At 36.1% G+C, this 21,649-nt stretch overlaps 2 protein-coding genes across 4 annotated transcripts; both read right to left on the bottom strand.

Annotated features, from left to right (window-relative positions):
• Positions 1–593: 593 nt before the first annotated feature.
• LOC120104008 lies at positions 594–7,493 on the bottom strand. 3 transcript variants are annotated; one of them, XM_039116908.1, is made up of 6 exons: positions 7,201–7,493; positions 6,844–6,914; positions 1,817–1,865; positions 1,634–1,740; positions 1,460–1,542; positions 594–1,369 (listed from the first exon to the last, which is right to left on the bottom strand). In XM_039116908.1, the coding sequence occupies exons 1-6, from the start codon at positions 7,247–7,249 to the stop codon at positions 1,018–1,020; spliced, it is 711 nt and encodes a 236-aa protein (XP_038972836.1). In that variant the 5' UTR covers positions 7,250–7,493; the 3' UTR covers positions 594–1,017. The 3 variants fall into 3 exon arrangements, with proteins under 3 accessions (XP_038972836.1, XP_038972837.1, XP_038972838.1); XM_039116909.1 differs by having other exon boundaries at positions 1,817–1,904; positions 7,201–7,490; XM_039116910.1 differs by lacking the exon at positions 6,844–6,914 and having other exon boundaries at positions 1,817–1,904; positions 7,201–7,490.
• A 5,592-nt stretch (positions 7,494–13,085) lies between these two features.
• Positions 13,086–18,957, bottom strand: LOC103714807 (abietadienol/abietadienal oxidase). Its single transcript, XM_008802224.2, has 9 exons — positions 18,762–18,957; positions 17,805–18,135; positions 17,528–17,677; positions 16,977–17,216; positions 16,624–16,707; positions 16,160–16,238; positions 15,018–15,139; positions 14,476–14,603; positions 13,086–13,449 (listed from the first exon to the last, which is right to left on the bottom strand). Exons 1-9 carry the CDS (start codon positions 18,920–18,922, stop codon positions 13,341–13,343), a joined length of 1,404 nt encoding a protein of 467 aa, XP_008800446.2. The 5' UTR covers positions 18,923–18,957; the 3' UTR covers positions 13,086–13,340.
• Between the last annotated feature and the right edge of the window lie 2,692 nt (positions 18,958–21,649).

Genomic DNA, 21,649 nt, shown 5'->3' with positions numbered 1-21,649 from the left:
TCTTTGATGTTTGAGGGAATTGGTGCAACCGTAGAATAGATATAATCCAAAATCTAAATCATATGGATTATATTACTTATAAGATATGTTACCATGGTGACGTATCTTTAATATATTGGTGCCGGAAGGAATGTGGGTTATCATGGTGCTCCTGTAAAAGGTGTTTGGCTTTGGATGTTGCCACATTTAGTTCTAAAATGCTTTGTTGCATGAAGTGGTGGTATTCATCAGGTTTGCAAGCGAACACTATAATTTTGGCTCTAAGACGATGAGTTGAAACAAGCTGAGGCGACGTGTGAATTCTTGGAATCTTTTGTTGATCTAACAACGACACTTTCAGCTGATAATTTTCCCAATGCAAATTCATACATCAAAGAATTTTTGGGAATTTGAAACTGAGTTAGATGAAAGTGTTACTGATGAAAGTTTAAATTGATATTTATGGAATTCTCCTACATGCAATCATATGATGAGAAGGAATGTCGAAGAAAGCTTGATGAGGTTCACAGCTTTTTCAAGATCTTTATACTGAATTTGGGAATACGGATGGAGTGGGATCAAACTTTCCTCCATTAGCCTGGGTAAAAGAAATGTTGGCATGAACTTTGATAGAATTTTTGAAGCATCCAAGAAATTCACATTGGACACCTAGGACGATGTTCTTTCTGAAATGGAAGATGAGGCTTTTGATCTCTTAAGGTGGTGGAGAAATACAACATCATCCAACATTGGCATGGTATCCACAAACTCTTCAAAGTCGGCTTTTAGCACAGTATGGAGAATCATGGACCAACACACCATATCTCCTTGAATCCAACTACCCTGGAGCCTTGATTTGTGCACAAGAGTGGCTCCATGCACACTATTAACATCATATCTCTAGACCACTTTTTTTTTCTTCACTTGATCTAACGAGTTGCATAGATTGATCTGCAGCATTTCTAATTGAATTATTAGTATGCAGACTCATATTTTGTCCTTCTCACATAGTGACTGCAACTGCTATCATGATCCCAGTCATTCATCATCAGAGCTCTCATAAGCTAAGCCTAATAAGCTTCTAACAGCATTATCTGGTTTGGCATTCGTCTCTTCGCCATTTGACTTCCTTGAGGATGAATCTTCTCCCAGTTGATCTCCGGCATCCCCATGTGTAGAAACTTGATCAGCCGAAGACGAGGATTTGTTCTCGGTTGGTCCTTCTGCAGGAGATGAGCATTTCTCCAAAATCCGTTCATCATCCCTGGATGATGAAACTCTTGTAGCCACATATGGGCTTGACCTGTCATCCTGTGTCGAACCTGAAGGGCTTGATAGTCTCCGTCGCTTCGGTTTGATTTCAATAATATTCTTCAAGAGATCTTGCTGCCTGTCCACAAAGAGAACACCAAATAAAAAATTTACAAGAGAATACAAAAAATCAGTAGCATTTAACAAGTACAACAGAATGAAATATCACCTGATCCCACTCTTTGGCTTTGGTTCAACACGGAGCGGCAAGGGCATAGATGCAGGTGTGGAATCTGCTAAATTTGCAGCTTTGTGATGGGCGAATAAAAGAAAGCAAAAGAACCAAGACCCATTAAAAGAACAAAACGAAATGCAAATTATGCATTCAAACTCAAAAGGATATCTTGAATGCAGCAAATGCACGTTTCTCTGTGCGTCGAAGAAGACGCTCAGCATCTTCCTCAGCTTCCATTTGCTCTTTCAGATAGAGCAAGTCATCACTGTCCAAAGCTGAATATGAAAGCAAATCAAAGTTAACAAAATTAGGTAAATATATAGCCTTGTTATGTGAAAGAAAAGCATGTACCGCCTCGCCCATGAAGGTAGCCACCACGTTCACCAGCAACCTCCTGCATCTGCTAGCATGAACCGCCCGGTAGGAGAAGCCAAGATCCCTGCCGGGGCATGTTATCAGAACTCTATATATTTTAAAATTAAATGGTGAGGCAAAACCCTCCAAACAATGTGCATTTCTCTAGGCATAAGAAGCTTAATAAACCAGACGATCAGTTCATAGAAAGGCAAAGGAAGGAAAGTTCGCACAAACAAATGGAAATTATCAAGTACCCAGACTAGCCAGAGGACATGTCATATTGCAAACTTACTAGAATAAATTCAATGTATAAAAACCAAAATTTATAATGACAAATCTATGCAGTTTCCAGTCAGCATGGAAAAGGTAAATGGACTACATATATTCATGTTAGCTATTTAAGCAAGACCTCTATCTATCCGCGTCTCCACAATATATAAAGAGAGCTCCATGGGGTATGTCCGTCGGACACTCAACACACTGTTCCATGGTGCTGTTGCTTCCTGTTCATTCATCCTCCCACCATCGTGGGCACCTCAGTGCACTGATTCAGCCCAGCACTTCGGAGCCTTCTATTTTAACAACCACTTTTGGGCTGCCATCGCCCACTGGGTTGTTCTAAATCAGGATGGATGATCCATTCATACAGTTACTGGATCAGCTATGGTTTCTGTCCATTGTTCTCTGTTGAGTTTTCCATGGTTTTTCTCTGTTGGGTTTTCTATGGTTTTTCTCTATCGGGCTGCCCTCACCCACTGGCTTGGTTGCACGGATGTCTGCTTGAACTTCACATGCACAACAGTGTTCTTTGCTTGTGTACTGTGGATATTGCCTATTCTTTGCTTGTATACTGTGGACATTGCACGTCCAGTTTTAGTTGCCCTGTAGTATAATAGATATACCGCCCACTTAAACCCAAACCCCAAAATTAAGAAAAAACACACATTAAAGAAAACGCTCATGGATGGGTAAATGAAAAGCTGCATTACAGACAAATGCTAACTAAACTCTCAATTCCCTTCTTAAAAATCACAGAAACATCAGGAATGAATTAATGCATCGAGATCTGGTTTCCTAGAGATCTGGGATCTCTAAATCCCAACCTAGAAATCCCAAGAGGGAAAAAAAATACGCCAGCAAGCCATGCTCCTTAAAAAGTGGCATGCTCTCCTCCCCTCTCAAGACTTCCCAACTCACAACCCCTCTCAACCAACTCTTTATTATCTCTTTAGTCACCAAAGCAATTTTAAGAAAATTTGGAATCTGAATTCCAGGTAAACCAAGAAAATGATGTGACAGGAAAAAAAATGAACTTCAAAAGTAGGGATCCTGGATTCCAAACAGCCAGCATGTCATTCAAACTGGCATCTCCACTATTAATTAGATGAAGGTTTCTGCTACATGCATTGCACAATATCTCAACGGTAAGTCAGGAGCATCACCAAAGTCCACCCTCCTCCTCACATGCATCAACTGGATCATACTCAGGAAATAAGGGCTCACCTCTGGGCCACCTGACCATCCTGACTTAATTATCACAAATATCTTCCCAATGAAAATAAAAATAAAAAATAAAAAGAAATTCGCAGCATGGAGACCAGTAGCGAGTAGATAACAATTAGGAAGCCAGATGCATTACAAATACACTCAGTGAATTTCGAGACCTCCAGCAAGGAATTTGACATCAAATGGACCTCATCCAAATCTTTCTATCCCACATGATGGGCTTTGGTGAGTGCCTCCACAGCAAACAATCAGCCTTAGGACTTTTGTTCCTTTTTTTTTGGGTACACCTAGGAGTTAGGACTTTTTGTTTAAAGACTAATGTGTCACCAGTAAACAATCAGCTGTATAAAAATGAATGGCACTATGCAAGCACTCAACTTGGACCAAGCTAAAGGAAATCTGTAGACTGGGGTCTGCTGATATTATCTGGACACTCAAATCCAAATCCGATAATCCATGTCCAATGCACGTCAGAATCAATTAAACATCAGATACTCGGAAACTTTAGAGATTCTATTCTTTTTACAGATTGGTCATGAATCTAAATTTTAAAAAAAAGAAGACCTGAATATTAAAAATATGTCTTAATTAAATTTATCTTTTTCAACATACTCCTATATCTCTTTTCTTCCCTCGGACAGAAGTCCCAATCCGACCACTTCCCCCCCCCCCCCCCCTCTCTTCTCTCTTCTCCGCGGGGCGGGGGGAGAAAGAAGCTTGTGCGTGCTTGCTTGTTTCCTTAGCATGTGGGGCCTATTTTGTTCACTTCTAATTTGATGAAAAATAAATCTTATAGTTTCAACTTCTCCATTAGAAGACTTCAACTCAATACTTGTGAGAAGAACATTCATATGGACAGTCCTTAAACTGGAAGATTAAGAAAAGAATATCATTTATCATTTAACTCATCTTTTCCACTTGGAACAATTTGAACAAACATGATAATGCAGCATACACATTAGCAAAGAAATACATGAATGCATACAAAACAAACAATCATGTCAATTTCCTCCTGTAATCATACCACACTGATTCTAACACACAGGCCAAACCACAGATTCATATTGTGCCTCAAAGTGTAGCCTTGCATGGAAGCCCTTAGGCATCCTTGGAGAAACTAGCCTCGAGGTGAAACTCGGGAAAACCATCAAATAAGCTGTTCAAACTATGCACATAAGTTTCCATTCTCAAGTTAATAGGTTCAATAATAGACACCATAAACCATGATTTACTTCACTAACATACCATCCACTGCTATTTGAAGCATACAAGTCACAAAGGGAATATAGCAAGGTAGGAATATGCATGTTGTAGTCCAACAGCTCAAAGACACTTTCAATGGAGTGATTTCACAAAAGGAACCACAGATCATCTTGGTTTCACACGTGGAGTTCCTTAAATGGCACTGCTTTAGAAGTGTGCCATGTAAAACACAAGTGACCTGCAACTAACATTTTTCATGAACTTTTTAAGGAAAATCAATGTCGAAAATATATTAGTCATTCGTGATGCAGCTCCTCAGGTCAACCACACAAAATGATGAGCATTAAAAACTTCCAATCTTGACGATAATTTCTTCATTAATAGCCAAATACAGAGAGAAAAAGAGTAATAGACATGGAGAGACAGAAGAAAGGAGGATCATATAGACAAAAGTCTGATATTAAGCAAGAAATATAGGGGTTAAAAGGCAGAGGTTCAAGAGAAGAATCCTTAACTCTTCTCAATATTCACATCATATTGTCTAATACGACTTTAAGGATAAACCTTTGATGCCATAATTGGATTACCCTAAAACCCCTCTTCAAACTGGCTGACCTTAGGAACTTTTGGATAGAGAAAGAAGCAGGTCTAAAGGGGCTTAGTTGCCAGTATCGGGAGAGGGTATGGAAGATAATATTGGTGTAGATATGTGGAAGCAGGTATACGTTCAAGATTCCAGGAAGACTCTGAATTGGGTGTGTTAGCCAAGATGAAAGATTCTAGCTACAAGAGAAATGGGTCTCAGAACATTCAAGTATGATAGGCACCCATCTGCCCCTCCCTCTTTTCTCCCTTTAACTCCAAATTGGTCAATGCATATAGGGCCCCATGACATGAATAGAAATGATGGGGGTAATTTATGTAAGAATGCAGCCTAATTCTCTATCCAAAGGCTTGCAGATGAGATTAGATTTCTAATGTAAAGCATACAATAAGGAAGATCCATAGAATGAACATAGGGTCTAAAAAATGAAATTAAATCATGATAAAAACTTAAAATAAAATAAAATCTAGTGATTTAAAGACCAAAAGTCCTGGCTTGAATTGGGCAGCTTATTTTTAACTTCAATCAGTGTTGTATTATATTTACTACTAAAGCCAAATTTCCTAGTGTGGGATTTATTGATCAATCATAAAGAAAATTGCCCTTTGAACAAAATTTACAAGATCTGATATGATAACTACTATTTCCAGAGACAGAAAAGAAGAAGGGATAAATAGTTTCTAAGAAAAATTGGTATCAATAGAAAGGCAAGAATAGGAAATTTTAATGTGGATTATGAAGAAAGTTTTGGATGTCAGTAACCAATATTTTAATTTCAGAACATCATCATCCTAAATATACGCTGAAATCTTCTCTATGTGACACAAATACCGCAGCTTGCATGAAGCAGTGAATCTCTCACTTAGATAGAGCTTGTAAGCCAAGTTAGCCCCATATTACTTATGATTTTTCATACCCTTTTGTGTCCCTTTCAAAGCTACCTTCAATTTTATAAGTTGTACAAAGAAAATTTTGACACCTCCCTAGTTGAGCCTCTTCTACAAATATTTATTTAATGGTCTCCTAATTTAACAATTTTTGAAAGTAATTCACCCAAAGATGGAGATGGAAGTAACATCTTCATCTTTCTTTAAACTCAGAGTGATGTAGTTATTAAAAATTAGCCAAGTACTCTATCTAATTCAATGGTTATAGCTAGTCTTGTTTCAATCTACTTAAATTAATAATAAGCCTTTCTTTTCCTGTATCTAGTTCTCATCTAGGTGGAACCCAAATCCTCAGACTAAACCATTGATCTCTAAAATGGAAAAGAACTCCATCATATACTTGAAACCCCAAAGGCATGGACTATAACATTAGCTCTAAGAATATAATTTATTATCAAACTAAGTTTCAATTAGTTCAACTCAAGCTTAACTGAAACCCAAACCTGAGTTGCTCTTCTTATTATATGGCCGGCAAAGATTGTGCCATCGTTTAAAAGAGTATATTCTAACAGGACCTTGCCAAGTAAAGAAAGAGTAAAGGCAAACCTACCAATGTCTAAGCATCGATCTCTTGACGTATTTCCTACTCCATTAAACTACATGGTATAAAACCTAAAATTCCTTCTTCGCTGTCACAGTTTAAAAAAGCACATCATCACCTGAATACCCATACGAAATCAAACAGTGGAACGTAGATAAAAATAATTAAGAAGGCAACAACTTGAAGAAAGAAATAGAGATAGAAGGGCCGATCCGCTAACCCTTGCTACCATGCGCTGGAAAGTAATGTCCTCATCGTCGATCTTATCCTTCCCTTTCCCCCACTTCCTATCTGCGGATCAAAAACAACAACCACCATTATTATCCCCCATCAACGTGAGCTTCTAAAGGGATATCACCGAAAAAACCAAAAGACATTCACATAGAGTTCTAAATTTTACAAGCAAACCTACATGAATCCATACAAATACTAGAAACAGTTAAGAGAAACACAGGAAATAGCATCAACAAGAAAAATCACGGAGACATTGAGATAGAAAGCAAGGGAAAGGAAGATGCCATGAAAGAAAGAAAAAGAAGAAGAACGCCAGATGGCTTATTGCTCGTATTGTTGGTACCTTTGGGGTCGCTGAGATTGGTGTACTCTCGAACTTCTCTTCCTGCCATGGATTTCGATCACAGAAGCAACCCTAACTCAGCAAATCTCCTCCTCCTCCCAGAGAAACAAAGCGTAAAGACGGATGGATGAATCCTTAACGGAGATCGATTCGATTGAGAGCGGTCGAATTGGGGGAGATTTTGATCACTCGAGGTCGAGAAAGAGAGAGATCTCGAACCTTCGAGAGAGCAGGTTTCGCTGTCCCGCGATACTAAAAGTGCTCCTCGCCCACTATGAGGGGCCAGGGTATTCGGTTCCGTGGTTCCGTTCCGTTTGGGTCCGATCTCAGAAGCTCCCTAAATCCCCCTTTTCTTTTTTTTTCCCTACCGATAGCTGGTCTGGGTTCCAATTTCCTGCCCCAATTTTAAGATAAATTTGGGCCGCAGCTGGGCTCAGAACTAGAATGGATTATAATAATAACCATATTTTCTGCTGCATTTGGTTTATGACTAAAATAATTAAAAAAAAATACATAAATATTTTTTAAAAAATTTAAATTTGCATGAATATCCGTCTAAAACTTACATTTATTTTTGTACCCCATAAAATACTATTTTTATACAAATGCCTCTAATATAATGGTTCTTCTAACACCGTTAATAAAAACCATATTTATTTTAATTAAAAATAAAATATAATTTTAAAATTACTTTTTTGCCCCCCATCTTGATCGTCTTGTTTTTGCATATCTACCCATTAAGGGCATTTTAGTCATTTTAATTTGAAACCGTTAATTTTTTAACGACGTTATATGATGTGGATATATATGCAAAAATAAGAATAAAATGAAAAAAATAGCAAAACAAGTGTTTTACAAGAGTATACATGCAAATATTACTTTTGGAAGGGTATTCATACAAAATTTGATATTTAGGAGGGTATTCATGCAAAAAAAACTCATAATTAAAATAAAATTTGAATACTAGATAAAATTTCGAATTGGATTTCGAGAATCAAAATGCGAATGGGACTCCTCCAACCAAATAACTAGAATTAAAATCACTTATTCCCATTCTCATTCTAAAGCCCAACTCCCTCCAACCAAATATGCTTTTAGTCCAATGAGTCAAATTGAAATAGGATTTCAGAGTGGATTAAAAATCAGGCTAGGAGTGGCTCAATTTCAGCTAGGCCCAACATGCATAGAACGATATATATATATATATATATATTAGTAATAGGGCATGTTTGGATGCTAGGATAATTTGTCCATGTAAATGCCATATGTAGTGGTGGTTGGGAATAGGTTAGTATGGAAGAGAAGAAAATTTAATTATGAAAGATTTGATCCATAGATCTCTCAAAAAGTTAGATACTCTCTCAAGAGGAATCAATTAACCATAATTTCTTGATTATACAAGCCTTGCATATACCATTCTTGCATAAGTTATACCTGGAGCTACTCTATACATCCAAATAGCTCCATAATATATTTTTAGATTTTATTTATATTCGAAGTCATGTATTATAAGTATCAATCACTTTTTCTTAGAGAGGGAGAGAGAAAGAACTAATAAAAAGTGGGGAAGTAGGTAGCCTTAATTCACCCAATCCATTCCCATTCCCCTCCCAAGTCTCCTCTTCTCCTCCTCTAGGTGGCACCCGCTCTCCACTCTTCCGTAGGCATCACCATGGGCTTCGTATACTCTTTTCCTTTTCTTTCTTTTTTTCTCCCTGTGGGTCATAAAAGAGACTCCTATATAATGGGCCCAAACTCTAAGAGGAAATTCCAAATACCCCTAGTTTCCAAATCATGATGAAGACAATATTTAGATCCAAGCCCTCGATTTGGCAATCAAGTGACTTTACCAACTTGGAAAGGAAAATCTATCCTTTCTCGATTCGAGTTCTTAATTTGGTCAAAAACTCCAAATCCCTACCCTCTACCTTTGCGTTACGCATTGCTTCTTGTTTTAAAACATTATTTTTTTTTTAAATCACATTTATTATATTTTTAAAATACTCTTTGATGTTAACCATTTTGCAATCACATATTGTAGAATACCCATCATAGTAAGCTTACCATATTTGAAAGACATGGAATGTTAATGTATCCAACCCAACTTGTAATATTAATAGAGTTGTTATTAAACTCAAAATCGGTTATAGTTAGGTCTATATGTACACCTTGTGCATACTATTGTATTCAAGTAAATTTTACATCCATAAAAAATGCAGAGATTTTAACTTTCTTCTCCTATTTTAACATGGTATGAGAGCCAGTTTACGACACTCTGAAATATGATGTCCAAGTAGTTTGGAATAATAACATTCCTGCTTGGTGAAAGAGTTAGGAGATACTAAAGAACCAGAAGTTGCAACAACAGTAACATTGGGACTAGGAGCAGTAGCTATAAAGGAGGATGCTGAAGGAATAGCCATAACAACATCTGTATGTTGGGACTTGAGAGAGCCAAGACAAGTTTTCTCAAAAATTAATAAGAGTAGCAGCCTAATCAAATGTAGGTAATAGAATCATATGGAGTAACGATGCGCAAGTATGCTCAAGCTCATATCTGAGTCATCAAAAGCTGAATAAATTGATCCTCATTTCGATAAATATGAAACATTTGTGCATGAGTGGAAGTGACCCATTCTGGTTCAAAAGGAGCTAATGGATCCTAAAGAGAATGCATCTGCGCATAAAAATCTTGAATAGACTGATCAAGCTCTTGATGCATACGATGAATATCACCTCGAAGTTAATACCGATAAGCTAGATCAACAATAATATATTATCTTTGTAGCATATTCAAGCATATCCGAAATCTCTTTAGCAATCTCATAATAGCCAAATTCTTTACAGATAGATGGAAGTCATGTATATCTGAACCATAGGATTATTTGATGGTTTTTCTAGTCCCAGTCTTTGAGTTCATCAAAATATGTAGCATCATCCTCATTATCTAGCTTAGTAGGTTGTTTGACATCCCTTCTTAATAAGTTGCCACAACTTTTTGTCTTTGAGAAAACTACTAATAGCTTGAGGCCAAGAAATATAATTGGACCCATTCAATACTATCTCAAAGGGTGGAAATCTCATAATGGGTCTCCCTAGTAGACATAATTATAGCAAAAATAGATATCCAAAAAAGCGATAAAGAGACTTTTTGTAGAAGCAGAAGTTACAAAAATAGATGCCAAAAATGAAATTAGCATATCGAAATTAAGGAATGAATTTCTATAGATGGTATGGTAGCTGACATGGAACTGACATTGCAGAATTGCTCTTGTGCCGCTTACATGTTAGGTAAAGCTGACAATCAAGCTGTTGTGGCATCATTGATGGCATGGCTCTAACATGACCAATAATGTGTTAGCCAGAATGCCTTGCACCGCCACCAAGGTGGTAGCCTAGTGGTACTAGATGGGGATTCTAACCCCATGGTCCCAAGTTCGAGTCGCTGCGACGAGAATTAAAATGTGGCTTCGACCACTGCTTGGACATGAGGTATAGGGCCGCTCTTGGACCGCCAGTAGCCGGGGTGGTGCCAGGTGTGACGTACTCACACGTGAGACTCGAGCCAGAGCCTAGAGGGGTAGCTGAGCCGGCCCACGGGTGGGGAAGGCATGAGTAAAACCGGTCGGTGTATCCAACACACGACCATTTCTGCCCGCATCGAACATTCTCCTGGCGAGGCGGGGGCCCAGTGGGGGCTGCTACGCGGGGGTGGGTTTGTCCCTTCCTCCCCCTTACCCCTTTTTTTTAGAAAAAAATAAAAAAAATGCCTTGCACTGACATGGCAGATGACATGTCGATCGATATGTCTGCCGACTCATCGGATGACATGCTAGTCGGCATGTCACAAATTGTGGCTAACCAAGTCTGCAAATTTAAACTCATATCTCAATAGATATGGGTTCAAATCTGATGCATCTGAACCCGAATCCACAAAGATGTTTCCTTCTTTGCAAGGCTTTGAATCCAAAGCCCTAGCACGTTGCCACCTCAACTGCCGCCTAGCTGAGGCCTCTTGATGGACCTTTCGATGAGTCCTAGCGCATGACCACCTTTGCATGGTTACTCTAATGCTGATTGGGTTGATTAGGCTGGTGATCCTACTAATAAACTCTCTACTACAAGCTATCATTTATTTCTAGGTGATTGTCCTACCTCATGGCATAATAAGAGGCATATTATCCCCACGTCAAGCACTGAAGCAAAATATGGGGTTGGTGCTAATGCTACTGATGGACTTCTCTGGGTTAGATGGTTGCTAGAGGATATGGAAGTTGCTCATCATGGTGCTACAACTCTTTGCTATATTAATCAAAGTGCCATTCAGATAGCTCGTAATGATATTTTTCATGTATACTAAATATATCGAAACTGATTGTTACTTTGTTCGCCAATACATTCATTGTGGTACTATACAACTTTGCTCTATTTTCTTCCCTAATCAGATTGCAAATATCTTCACTAAAACCCATCCACCCAGACATTTTTTAGACTTAGTTTCAACACTCAAGTTGGCTTATACCATACCATCTTGAGTTTGAAGAAGGTGTGTTAATGTATGCAACCTAACTTATAATATTAATAGAGTTGTTATCGTACTCAAATTTAGATTTGTTATCACACTCCAAGTCTATTATAATTTCTCCTATATAAACATCTTGTACATACTATATTATTCAAATAAATTTCACATTAATCAAAAATATAAAGATTTTCTCCTTCTTCCCCTATTTTAACATGGAGCAATCTTATGAAAAAAAAATGAAGCTAGAAGCTAGTTTTATTTTGCTTCACTAGAAAGCACTTTTTTATTTTGCTTATTTTAGAAGAACTTCGCAAACACATTTTATTTTTTAGGTAATATTTTTATTTTAAAATTTACAAAAAAAGTTGTGCAACACCAAACATGCATATGCTTTAAAAATCAAAATTGAAACTTTAACTTTTGGTATTCTTTTTTTTATTCCTTATTGGTAGGACAGGGGTTAGCTTCCATTGCAGGCATTCATAATAGAACCCATTACATCCACATTTAGCTCTTAAATCAATATTGATAAGAAATTCGAAATTGCCTAAATTGAATGTTAAAAGCATTACTGGCAAGGCAACTAACCTTTTGTTTTCCTTCCAAACAAGTATGTGAATTTAGGACCTAATGTCAAATTGTTCTGTAGCCAAGAATTACAATTCAAACACAAGCTGCAATTGAATTGCAATTACAAAAGAAAAAAAATTCGGTTGTTTGTAATTAAAAACTCCATGCAATCATAGTTGTTTGGTTGCTTGATATGGAAAGAGATGTAGTATCATACTAATGATTTAGTAAGATTATCAGCCTCATAGTTGTAGAGCAACCATGCTGATGAATGTTCATAGTGGAGGATAACTGATGTCAGTTATCAAAACTACTAGAAGTGAAGACAAGATATGATAGCAACAGTCATAGTGTGTAGTTGTTATCTAATTACATAAGTCAATAAAAACTGTACTTTGTAAGAGACCCATCGACAATCAATCCAATGCATTTTATCTTATCTTAGTCTACCATAGCTTCTATTCTAAAAGTAGCTATATCTTGACTTTTACCACCATAGCGCAGCGTTATACCTTGATCATAGCCTAATGCTCATATCTTATCATCTCATTAAAATGGTGGTGTAACTATGGTAAAAGTTCTTAAAAATTAAGGCACCTAGATACATGCTGCTCTCTATCCTTCTTTTGATTACTTTTCGGCTGATCAAACGCTAGTGGCATGCCTACATGCATCTACTCAGTCATTTGGCTTGTCACCACTCTTCTCTACCACAACTGAATGGAACTTCGCCAGGGGGTTTCATGACATGTTCGGACAGGATGAAAAAAGTGCTAACAATATCAATTATGTTGTGATATTTTAGAGAACATGAAATTTTGATGATGAATCCTTGCAAAAGTATGGAAAAGAAACATGCACTTGGACTCATTTGCATAAGCACACCTATACACATCATGTATGCATATATAAAGAATATACATGACTTTGTAGGAGAAAAAATAATTTACATCATGAACTAACTAAGAATATACAATTATAGCATTACTAGCCTTGAAATGCAACTTGGATGAAGTCTCCGAATGTAGTAAATATAGACAAGATTTCATTGAACTGGAACTGCATCCATATTCTTGATGATACAAATTTGAAATCCGTTAACTAGGCGAGCTGAAGGGAAGAATGACATTTGATCATCCTTGAGTTGGACCCACCTGCTTATATTTTTTATATAAATATTTCAATTAGTTCACCATAATTTCAGCGACAACATTTTCAATCTACATGTAATTGTTTATTCATGAATACTTAATATATAAGTGTGTGACATAGACATCTAGTAGGAGACATTTCCATGCATAAATTGAATCATATGATTTGAAAAGTTCTCATATGAAGGTTCTTGCAAGTTATTGGTACCCATGAGGATCTTTAAAAAATAAAGATTTTTAGGTGAAGACCAGGTTTCCTTATGTAGGTTGTGTATTGGTTTTAGCCTAACAGCATAATTAAATAACTTTTACAACCTCAAATCCACCTAATCAAAGATAGATTAACTATTAACTAGAGTATTATTGAGAGATCCAGTATATAGTATGTCATAACCCGTAAATCTATATCAGCACAATCAATCTTTGTTGCAAGTGAAAGATACACAAACTACTTATAATATAATTGTGTAATACAAGCAAAACGAAAATGCGACAAAGACCTATCAACTATATATTTTTGAGTTATCAAGTGCATAAATGTATATCCTAATCGTACACCCCTTCAATGTGCAAAACATATATGTATGTCCATAAGTTTATATGTATGAGTAAATGCTATTAGGTGGTCATTCAGTTTTCATCTTTAGTTTCAACAATTTTGGAGTTCATGAATTTGGATTTATCTCCAAAATTATATGGACTACACCAAAGTATATGCTATGCTTGTGAAAATTAGTGGTCATGGACCTGCTCCTACTGCATTATTATCAAAACTGGAAGGTAATATTATTATTTATGCATGTGTATATATGTATTAATGTATATTTGGATTTTCAATTATCTCATTTTAACTTTATCTAATTAATATATTTGTTAAGAAATATTATCTAACTATATTATTGAAAATATTTTTGTATTTAAGTTTTCTACAAGTTGAATCATTTTTATATTTCTTATATAAGAGTATATCAAATAGAAAAATTATATGCAAATTCTCGTAACTTGTCGGAGAAGGAAAAGTATATAAACCTGTATTTAGTGACAAAGTGATGCAAAAAGAAAGCAATTTGAAGATGAGCTAATTCAGCCCCGGGACAATATCGAGCACCTCCTCCAAAAGGTGTGTAAAAGGGGCTAGTTCTCCAATTTCTCTTCTCCTTAGAACCAAAGAAATAAAAAAAAAATAGTTATCAACATATACATAGAACTTGAGTTTCTAAGTATATAGAAAAAAAAAGGAACTTAATCTGACAAGAGTAACTATAAATACATTCAAATCTCCACAATATGACTTGGAATGAATATTCAGATGATGAACCAAGTCATTTGATTACCATATAGCTTCTAAAAATTAAATTAGCTACATAAATTATCCCTAAAACTTTGAAAATGAATAAAAAATAAGGGTTCATATTCAAATCAGTGTATAAAGACATATATGCTTTGATCAAATGGAAAATTATGGAAGAAATTTATTCTTTTGACCAAAATAATACAAACTATCAAACATATGTATAAAGTGTAATCAATAAATTATCAAATATGACTTTTTTCATAAATAAAACACTAACCTTGTTTTCTTGCTCCATCCACCTCCATGGGTTGAAATTTAAAGCCCCGGGATATATATTCTCATCCAAATGAACCGCTGAGAGAAAGGGAACTACGAAGGATCCTTTTGAGATGACAAAATCTGGCAAACAATGAGAAAAAGAAAAGAAAAAAATAGTGAGATAATTTTATTTAGTTAAAGTCATAATATATTATTTTAAATAAACTAAAAGTGCTACTATTGATTTTACCATTCATAATTGCGGTTCTTATTTTACTTTTCAAGATATTTTTTACACCTTACTCTATAATTTTTGCCTATGTATGTATTCTGTCCTTGAGAAAATGTTCTTGTAAAAATAATACATCTACTTTGGTATGTGACAGTTATGAGTATTTTGATCATTCACTTATTCATTTAAATTTACGTAATGAGATACAACCCGATCTACTCCTCACTTATAACCTAATGGTTACCAATGTTATGTAACGACTTAGTCCAAAAGCTTATATTGATAGAGAATGGATCAATAATATGTATTAAGTTTAACATTCTCTTTCATGTATGGCCTAGACCATGCAAATAAAAAGATAAATAAGTCAAGACAACAAGTAAAACAAAGGAAGATAATAACTAGCTACGAAAAGGATGATGATGATAAGAGGCAGTGACCGAGGCAGTGAAAGGAAAGTCCTTGGAATTAAAATAAATAATTGACTTAAAGGGATTTTCATTCATATGGATAAGGTCCTTGGAATGAAGTATATTATGATGTTCAGAGGCAGTGAAAGGAAATGAAAATAGAATATTAAATCTAGACAATCTAGGCATTAGTTTCTAGCATAGTAGAGAAAATCAGCACTCATTTTCATCTACTTCTGTTAATTTCCTCTCTCTAATTTCTTATAATTTAAAGGAGCAATTCAAGGACAGATATCATAGTGATTTTGGAGAGAGTGATTCTAGAATATGACCGAGGTACATTTTCTTTCTTTGAAGCTTCTTTTTATTTGGTCTTCCTCTTTAAACTTCATCCTCATAATTTTTATCCAAGTCATCTGTCTTTCACACTAATAAAAAACAATACCTATTGATACATATAATATAGGGAAAAAATATGATTCTGATTGGATAAATGAAGAAGACATAAAATGCTATTACCTTGATATTCAGCATCTACTTTTGCCTCCCTCATTAACCATATTGCTATTCCTCCAAGTCTAAGGGTTTCATTAATAACCTGCATATATCACCAAATTCAATGCAATCCATGTTATTACTATTGCATTGCATAAGACTATAAGGAATGATTAAGAATACTATTTTATATCTAATATTGTTTCATCTCTCAAGACCTTATCAAAGAGAGATGGCAAGAGAGGCACTCATTCCATTGTTTCACTTCATCATATCTTTTTGATAGTTCTTTCCTAATACAAAGACTTTTAAGTTTCGAAAATAAAGTATAAGGCCGTTAGTTCAAGTTCCCAATCATGAGGCATGAGAAGCCTGCCTATGATGGTTTGCTACCTATATTCGATATGATTTCAATCTTCTCTAAGTTAATTTAATTAAAATGCTAGAGTAAGAAACTAAAGAAGAATTATAACTGATAAATTTCTTACACATTGAGTGAATGGCATCGCTTTGTAATCCTCCCATGCAAGCATGTCTTTGTGGGCCATCCTTCTAATATTCTGTTGCTCATCCTACTCAAAGATTGAACATGCAATGAGAAAAAGATTTTGCTTTTGGCCATATGATATGAGAAGGGTAGAAGTAGAGCACAGAATTAGACTCGAAACATGCAACAACTTATCATTTTAAAAATAAGGAATCTCTGAAGGTTTAAGACAACAAAAAACTGCATATATTTAGTTATCACTGCTTACTAATATCTATCTTAAAATAAGATACCATAAATCAAAGTGCAGCAAATAATTTTAGTGGCATAAGCATTGCAAGCAGCTCTCCTTACCAGTAGTTGCTCTAATGCCTTGGGGCAGTGAGTGAGGAAATAAATAGCAAAGAGCATTGTTTTAGCTGTTGTCTCATTTCCAGCAAATAAGAGATTTATAATGAAATCTGCAGCAACATCATCAGGCAAGTTTTCCTCATCAACTAGTCTACCAAGGACCCCATTGCTTGCTGCCGACCTAGATTTCTGCCCCGTGATCTGTATCAACTTCTTGATCTTTCTAATGATGGTATCTCTTGCCTGTTATGGCCAACAAAACCATGAGAGAAATCTTCAAGATGATCGTAAGAATATTTACGACTAGAAGATCTTTCATATCTAATATTTGCATTATGAAATTTTCTGTCATCATCAGGATTAGGACTTGTATTAAAAAAGAAAGTGGGAGAAAACTAGAGCTTGTCTGCAATTTGTTATGCTGCACAAGAAAGTTTATAGTTATCTAATAGGGGACGATCTTTTGTGCAACATAGTAAATTGTCTCCTAAGTATTTAAGAAGATATTGGATCTTTACATATGGAGTAGTAGGTCATTTAAATAGGTTAGTCACCTTCATTGCAGTGTAATAGGAAAATCCAGGCAAGTTGATTGGAATAGAGAGGCAACCATCAACAAAATCAGAGAATAAGCAAGCCATCTCGTCGATCTCAGACTCGCTTGAAACTCCCAATAGTTGATTAACCATCAAATTTATGGCCACCTTTGGACAACATAAATCAAACTTTTAGGTTGCTTCTTTTAATGTGTTCGTTGGTCCCCAATTCTTAACAAAAAAACAACGTGAGGAACAACTTAGAGAAGCAAGCTCTTAAGTGGGCTATACTTACCTTCCTACAGATATCCTGAAGCACTACAACCTGTTTTTCCTGTAGAGTGTTCAATGTCTGAAGTATGACCATCTGGACATCTTCTAAGAATTGGGGATTTGAATTAAGTTTTTCTAACTTCATCATGTTCACAGTAATCCCATGAAGCTTCTTCTGCCGCTCTCCTTGCACCACAATCACTCCATTCTTCCCAACCAAATCACAGAATGATTTTGGATAGCATGACTTGAACAACTTCCCTTCATTCTGCATAATGAATCGGTTGAAGTGTGGATCAGCTGAGACAACAGCTTGTCTACCAAAGAGGTTGCATGTGAATATCTTCCCATACCTGTATATAGCCCAAAATATGTTAATATTGTCATGTGAGTCTATATTGCCGCTCGAAACATGAATTTAAAACATTGGATTTCTCATAAAGCTATCATTGGCTAGTAATTCATGGAGTCTCATCACTATTCGAATGATTTTTATTGCTTATGCTTCAATTCTTCAATAGTTAAAGCAACTTTTTCTTACCTAAAAATTATTAACTTTGTAATCATTTCCAAAGAAATAAAAAAGTATTGATTTTTGTATCATCTTTAGAATATATTGTAGCCAAAGTAATCAATTGGTCAAATTAACAGACAAGGCTTCAATCCGCCGGTTGGCACCTCCCTTCTCGGTGCTTGCACTGGGGAGAGATTCCAATTTTGGTTCATAATGGTGGCATTCCCAACTCTATTTTCCAGACAAAGCTGTTTAATTAATAACATGATTATGATTGTGAAACAAGATAGAGTCAGATATCGGTGTTGAAAGTCTCTTTAGCAGAAGTAGATAAATGAAATGGATGTATCTATAATAAAAAGAGATAAATGAATGTAGCTATGACTATGGAGAGAATTCAAATGATTTTTTTTTTTGGTGAAAAATCAAATGAAACTCTTCAAAGAAAATTTTATTGCCACATACCTCTTCACCTGATCTTCCACATATCTTGGGGGATGAGAACTAGCTACAGCTCTGTACCACTTGATGCTATCACCAATCAAAGGCCAACCTCGTCCCCCTGGTGGCAATTTCATCGAATTCCTACCGATCTTCTTTCTTTGATTACATTGAGATTGTTTCATAAAAATGAAGAAGAATAGGAGTGCAGCTACAAAGGTCCACAAGAAGAGATGACTTCCTTCGACATGATCAGTAACAAATTTGTAAGACATTGTTGGGGTCTGAAATATGCCGAGAAGATGAACCTGGAAGAATATAACCTGTTATTATTCGATGCCGACATCAATCCACCAAATTAATAGTGAATATTATTTCTGAAAAGGTATTAATACTGGTGTCATTTTTCTCTCATGTGATTATATGGAGAGCTTGATGCAAAGGAGAGGGAGACTAACTTGCATTGTTAGACAGCCATGTGGTTTCAATTAAAAAAGTGTCACATTATTTCTCCTTAAACCCCAATTCAGAAACTAATATTTCCTTCCCTTCATCCTTCTCTTCTGTCCTCTAAACTTGACTGATAGTTCACAAACTCCATATCAGCCATGTAGTTCGCAAACATAATCCTTGAAATATGACAACAACATTAACTGGAATTTTCTCCATGATCTAAAAGGAAATAGGTTCCAATGAACCCTAAAGAAATCTTAGTTTCCAATGAACTCTGAAGTAATCTTTGTCTTCTGTGATTTCTCTTCTCATTCACCTCAAGGATGCATGATATGCAGCTATCACTCTTAACAATATATAATCTTTTGAGAAGGCATGGAACAAATTCTTACCTGGCCTTCTGCTGTTGGCTGGCAAATGGCAATGCCTGCTCCTGCGATCTGCACTTAGAACAATGCAAACTTCCCAAGAGTATGGGACTAAGTTATAGCCATACGCAGGCCCCAACAACACACGGATGGGTTGGTAGTTGTTACGAGCGCATTAAACTCCAAAAGTCAGAACGGCATAAAACCTGGAGGAAGCGAGCATCCCAAGTCTAGACCACGGAAAGCAAGGCAAGAAAGTTTGACCCGAATCTCACATCAGAAGACATGACCCCTCTACTGGCTATTGTTTATTATATACTGAATGCTGAAACTTCCCTGATAGTTCTTGGGATCTACAGTAGTTGAAAGTTGCACATCTGCAATTTTAAAATATCTTATTACTTCTCCAGCAAGGTGGCAAGAGGGGAGTGGTGTGTTTCACTGTGATTGGTGGCTTTTTTTTAAATATACTTTCCATTTTGTCCATGCCATGAGAGCACAGAGGAATTGAGAACAGTAGTTAGATGTTTGTTCATAAGAATATTATCTGAATTGTTAGAAAAGAGAGAGAAAAAGACTTCCTTGAGTATTCTCTAGCAATTTAATCAGTTAAGAACCATTATATAGTCGATGAACTTTACGATTTATTGATGCTCTCGTCGCAAATTATTCGAAGGAAGTCATTCCACCGATTGCTAAACTTGGTGGTACCCCTGGCTTTTGAGATCTTGCCTCTCCCCCGCTTGTTTCTGTATAAATTAACATAAACTGATGAATAAATGCATAAAAAGGCATGCATGCATTATTTTTTTATTGGTTATCCATATTCTTCACAAACTTTTGCCAACACCTTAACAGATTTTTCTGAAGTTTGAATATCTGCCACTAGCCAAATTGTTCCCCAAGTCAGAACTCAAGTACATGATCTGAACTCGCAAGCATTCACATCTTCTTTGCCAAGAGAAATTGAACAAAGCCTCAAAGTGCAGTTGGTGTTTAAGAAAGCAGAACTGGCTACTACTACCACATATTTCTCATAACAATAAACTTCTTTCATATGATAACAGCTGTCCATCCACTTGATCTTATGGCATGATTCTCGTGGAAGACCAGGCTTGAACAGTTCTCAACTTGTGCATGATGGGTTTATAAGAAGAATAGAAAAGATAGGCAATCATGTTACATGGTACAACCATAGGTGATGTATGGACTTAACAACTTTGTTTTGCTAAAATATATAATCAATGAACCAGTCCAAGTGGAACAAGTGCATCTCAATTCAACACTTTTAGTCTTCATTCTCTAAATCAAATTATTCTCATAAACTTTCTCCCCAAAAGTCTCCTATGCCCCTTTCAATAGTTGATCCATCCAATTTAATTGGAAACCCATGATTATTCTCTCCTTCTATCATGACTAGAGTTTTATTTCTTTTATCTTTTATATATTGAACGTGCACAGCTCCTCGTGCATGGAAACCATAACATACAAACCTGCAGTGGATTAAATAAATCGTGTCAGTTAAAAAAAGTCAGAATAAGAACCTTCAAAGCCTTCAAAAAATGAGGGCGTGGGCATAGAATAATCCTCATGTCAGTGGATTAAATATATTTATCCGCGTCCTATTCTGCCTTATTCCCGGTCTTCTGGGCGCTAAGCTACCATATCTCTAAGCAATTTTTCTAAGCTGTCATTCTTGTTCCCTTAGTTTGGGATAACTAAAGTATATACAACTGTAACCAAAAGGTTGAGGTAATCAGTGATGCAACAACACTGGATTTGAAAGAAAGCCAAAAAAGAAATAAAACGCGCCTTCCACGAGTAGCTATTAAACTTTAAGAGGATCTCTTTTTAGTTGTCTCAAGGTATTGACCTTGCCACCACTAATAACCAGTACTTCTGACCATGGTATCATCGCTTGGTACAGGACCACTCCCTCGTGAGAACAGAGATGTTTGAACTTTGAAGCTAAAACGGCTAGTGAACCATGCAATCAAATTGCAGATATTTAGCCAATAACAACAACCGTATCACCCAAGATATTGGAGGATTTCCACAAAACTCTGGATGATCAATAATAAAATCGCTCAT

This window comes from Phoenix dactylifera, unplaced genomic scaffold (assembly GCF_009389715.1).
Source record: "Phoenix dactylifera cultivar Barhee BC4 unplaced genomic scaffold, palm_55x_up_171113_PBpolish2nd_filt_p 000144F, whole genome shotgun sequence".
Classification (NCBI taxonomy): domain Eukaryota; kingdom Viridiplantae; phylum Streptophyta; class Magnoliopsida; order Arecales; family Arecaceae; genus Phoenix; species Phoenix dactylifera.
This window is presented reverse-complemented; position numbering and strand designations above follow the sequence as displayed.

Coding starts and splice junctions, on each gene's coding strand:
- LOC120104008 (XM_039116908.1), bottom strand. CDS start 7,249: ATGGCAGGAAGAGAAGTTCGAGAGTACACCAATCTCAGCGACCCCAAA. Junction 6,915..7,200: donor CAATCTCAGCGACCCCAAAG/GTACCAACAATA, acceptor TTTGATCCGCAG/ATAGGAAGTGGGGGAAAGGG. Junction 1,866..6,843: donor TCCAGCGCATGGTAGCAAGG/GTTAGCGGATCG, acceptor TCATGCTAGCAG/ATGCAGGAGGTTGCTGGTGA.
- LOC103714807 (XM_008802224.2), bottom strand. CDS start 18,922: ATGAAACAATCTCAATGTAATCAAAGAAAGAAGATCGGTAGGAATTCG. Junction 15,140..16,159: donor AGTAGATGCTGAATATCAAG/GTAATAGCATTT, acceptor ATTGTTTGCCAG/ATTTTGTCATCTCAAAAGGA. Junction 13,450..14,475: donor CACTTTGTCACTAAATACAG/GTTTATATACTT, acceptor AAATATAAGCAG/GTGGGTCCAACTCAAGGATG.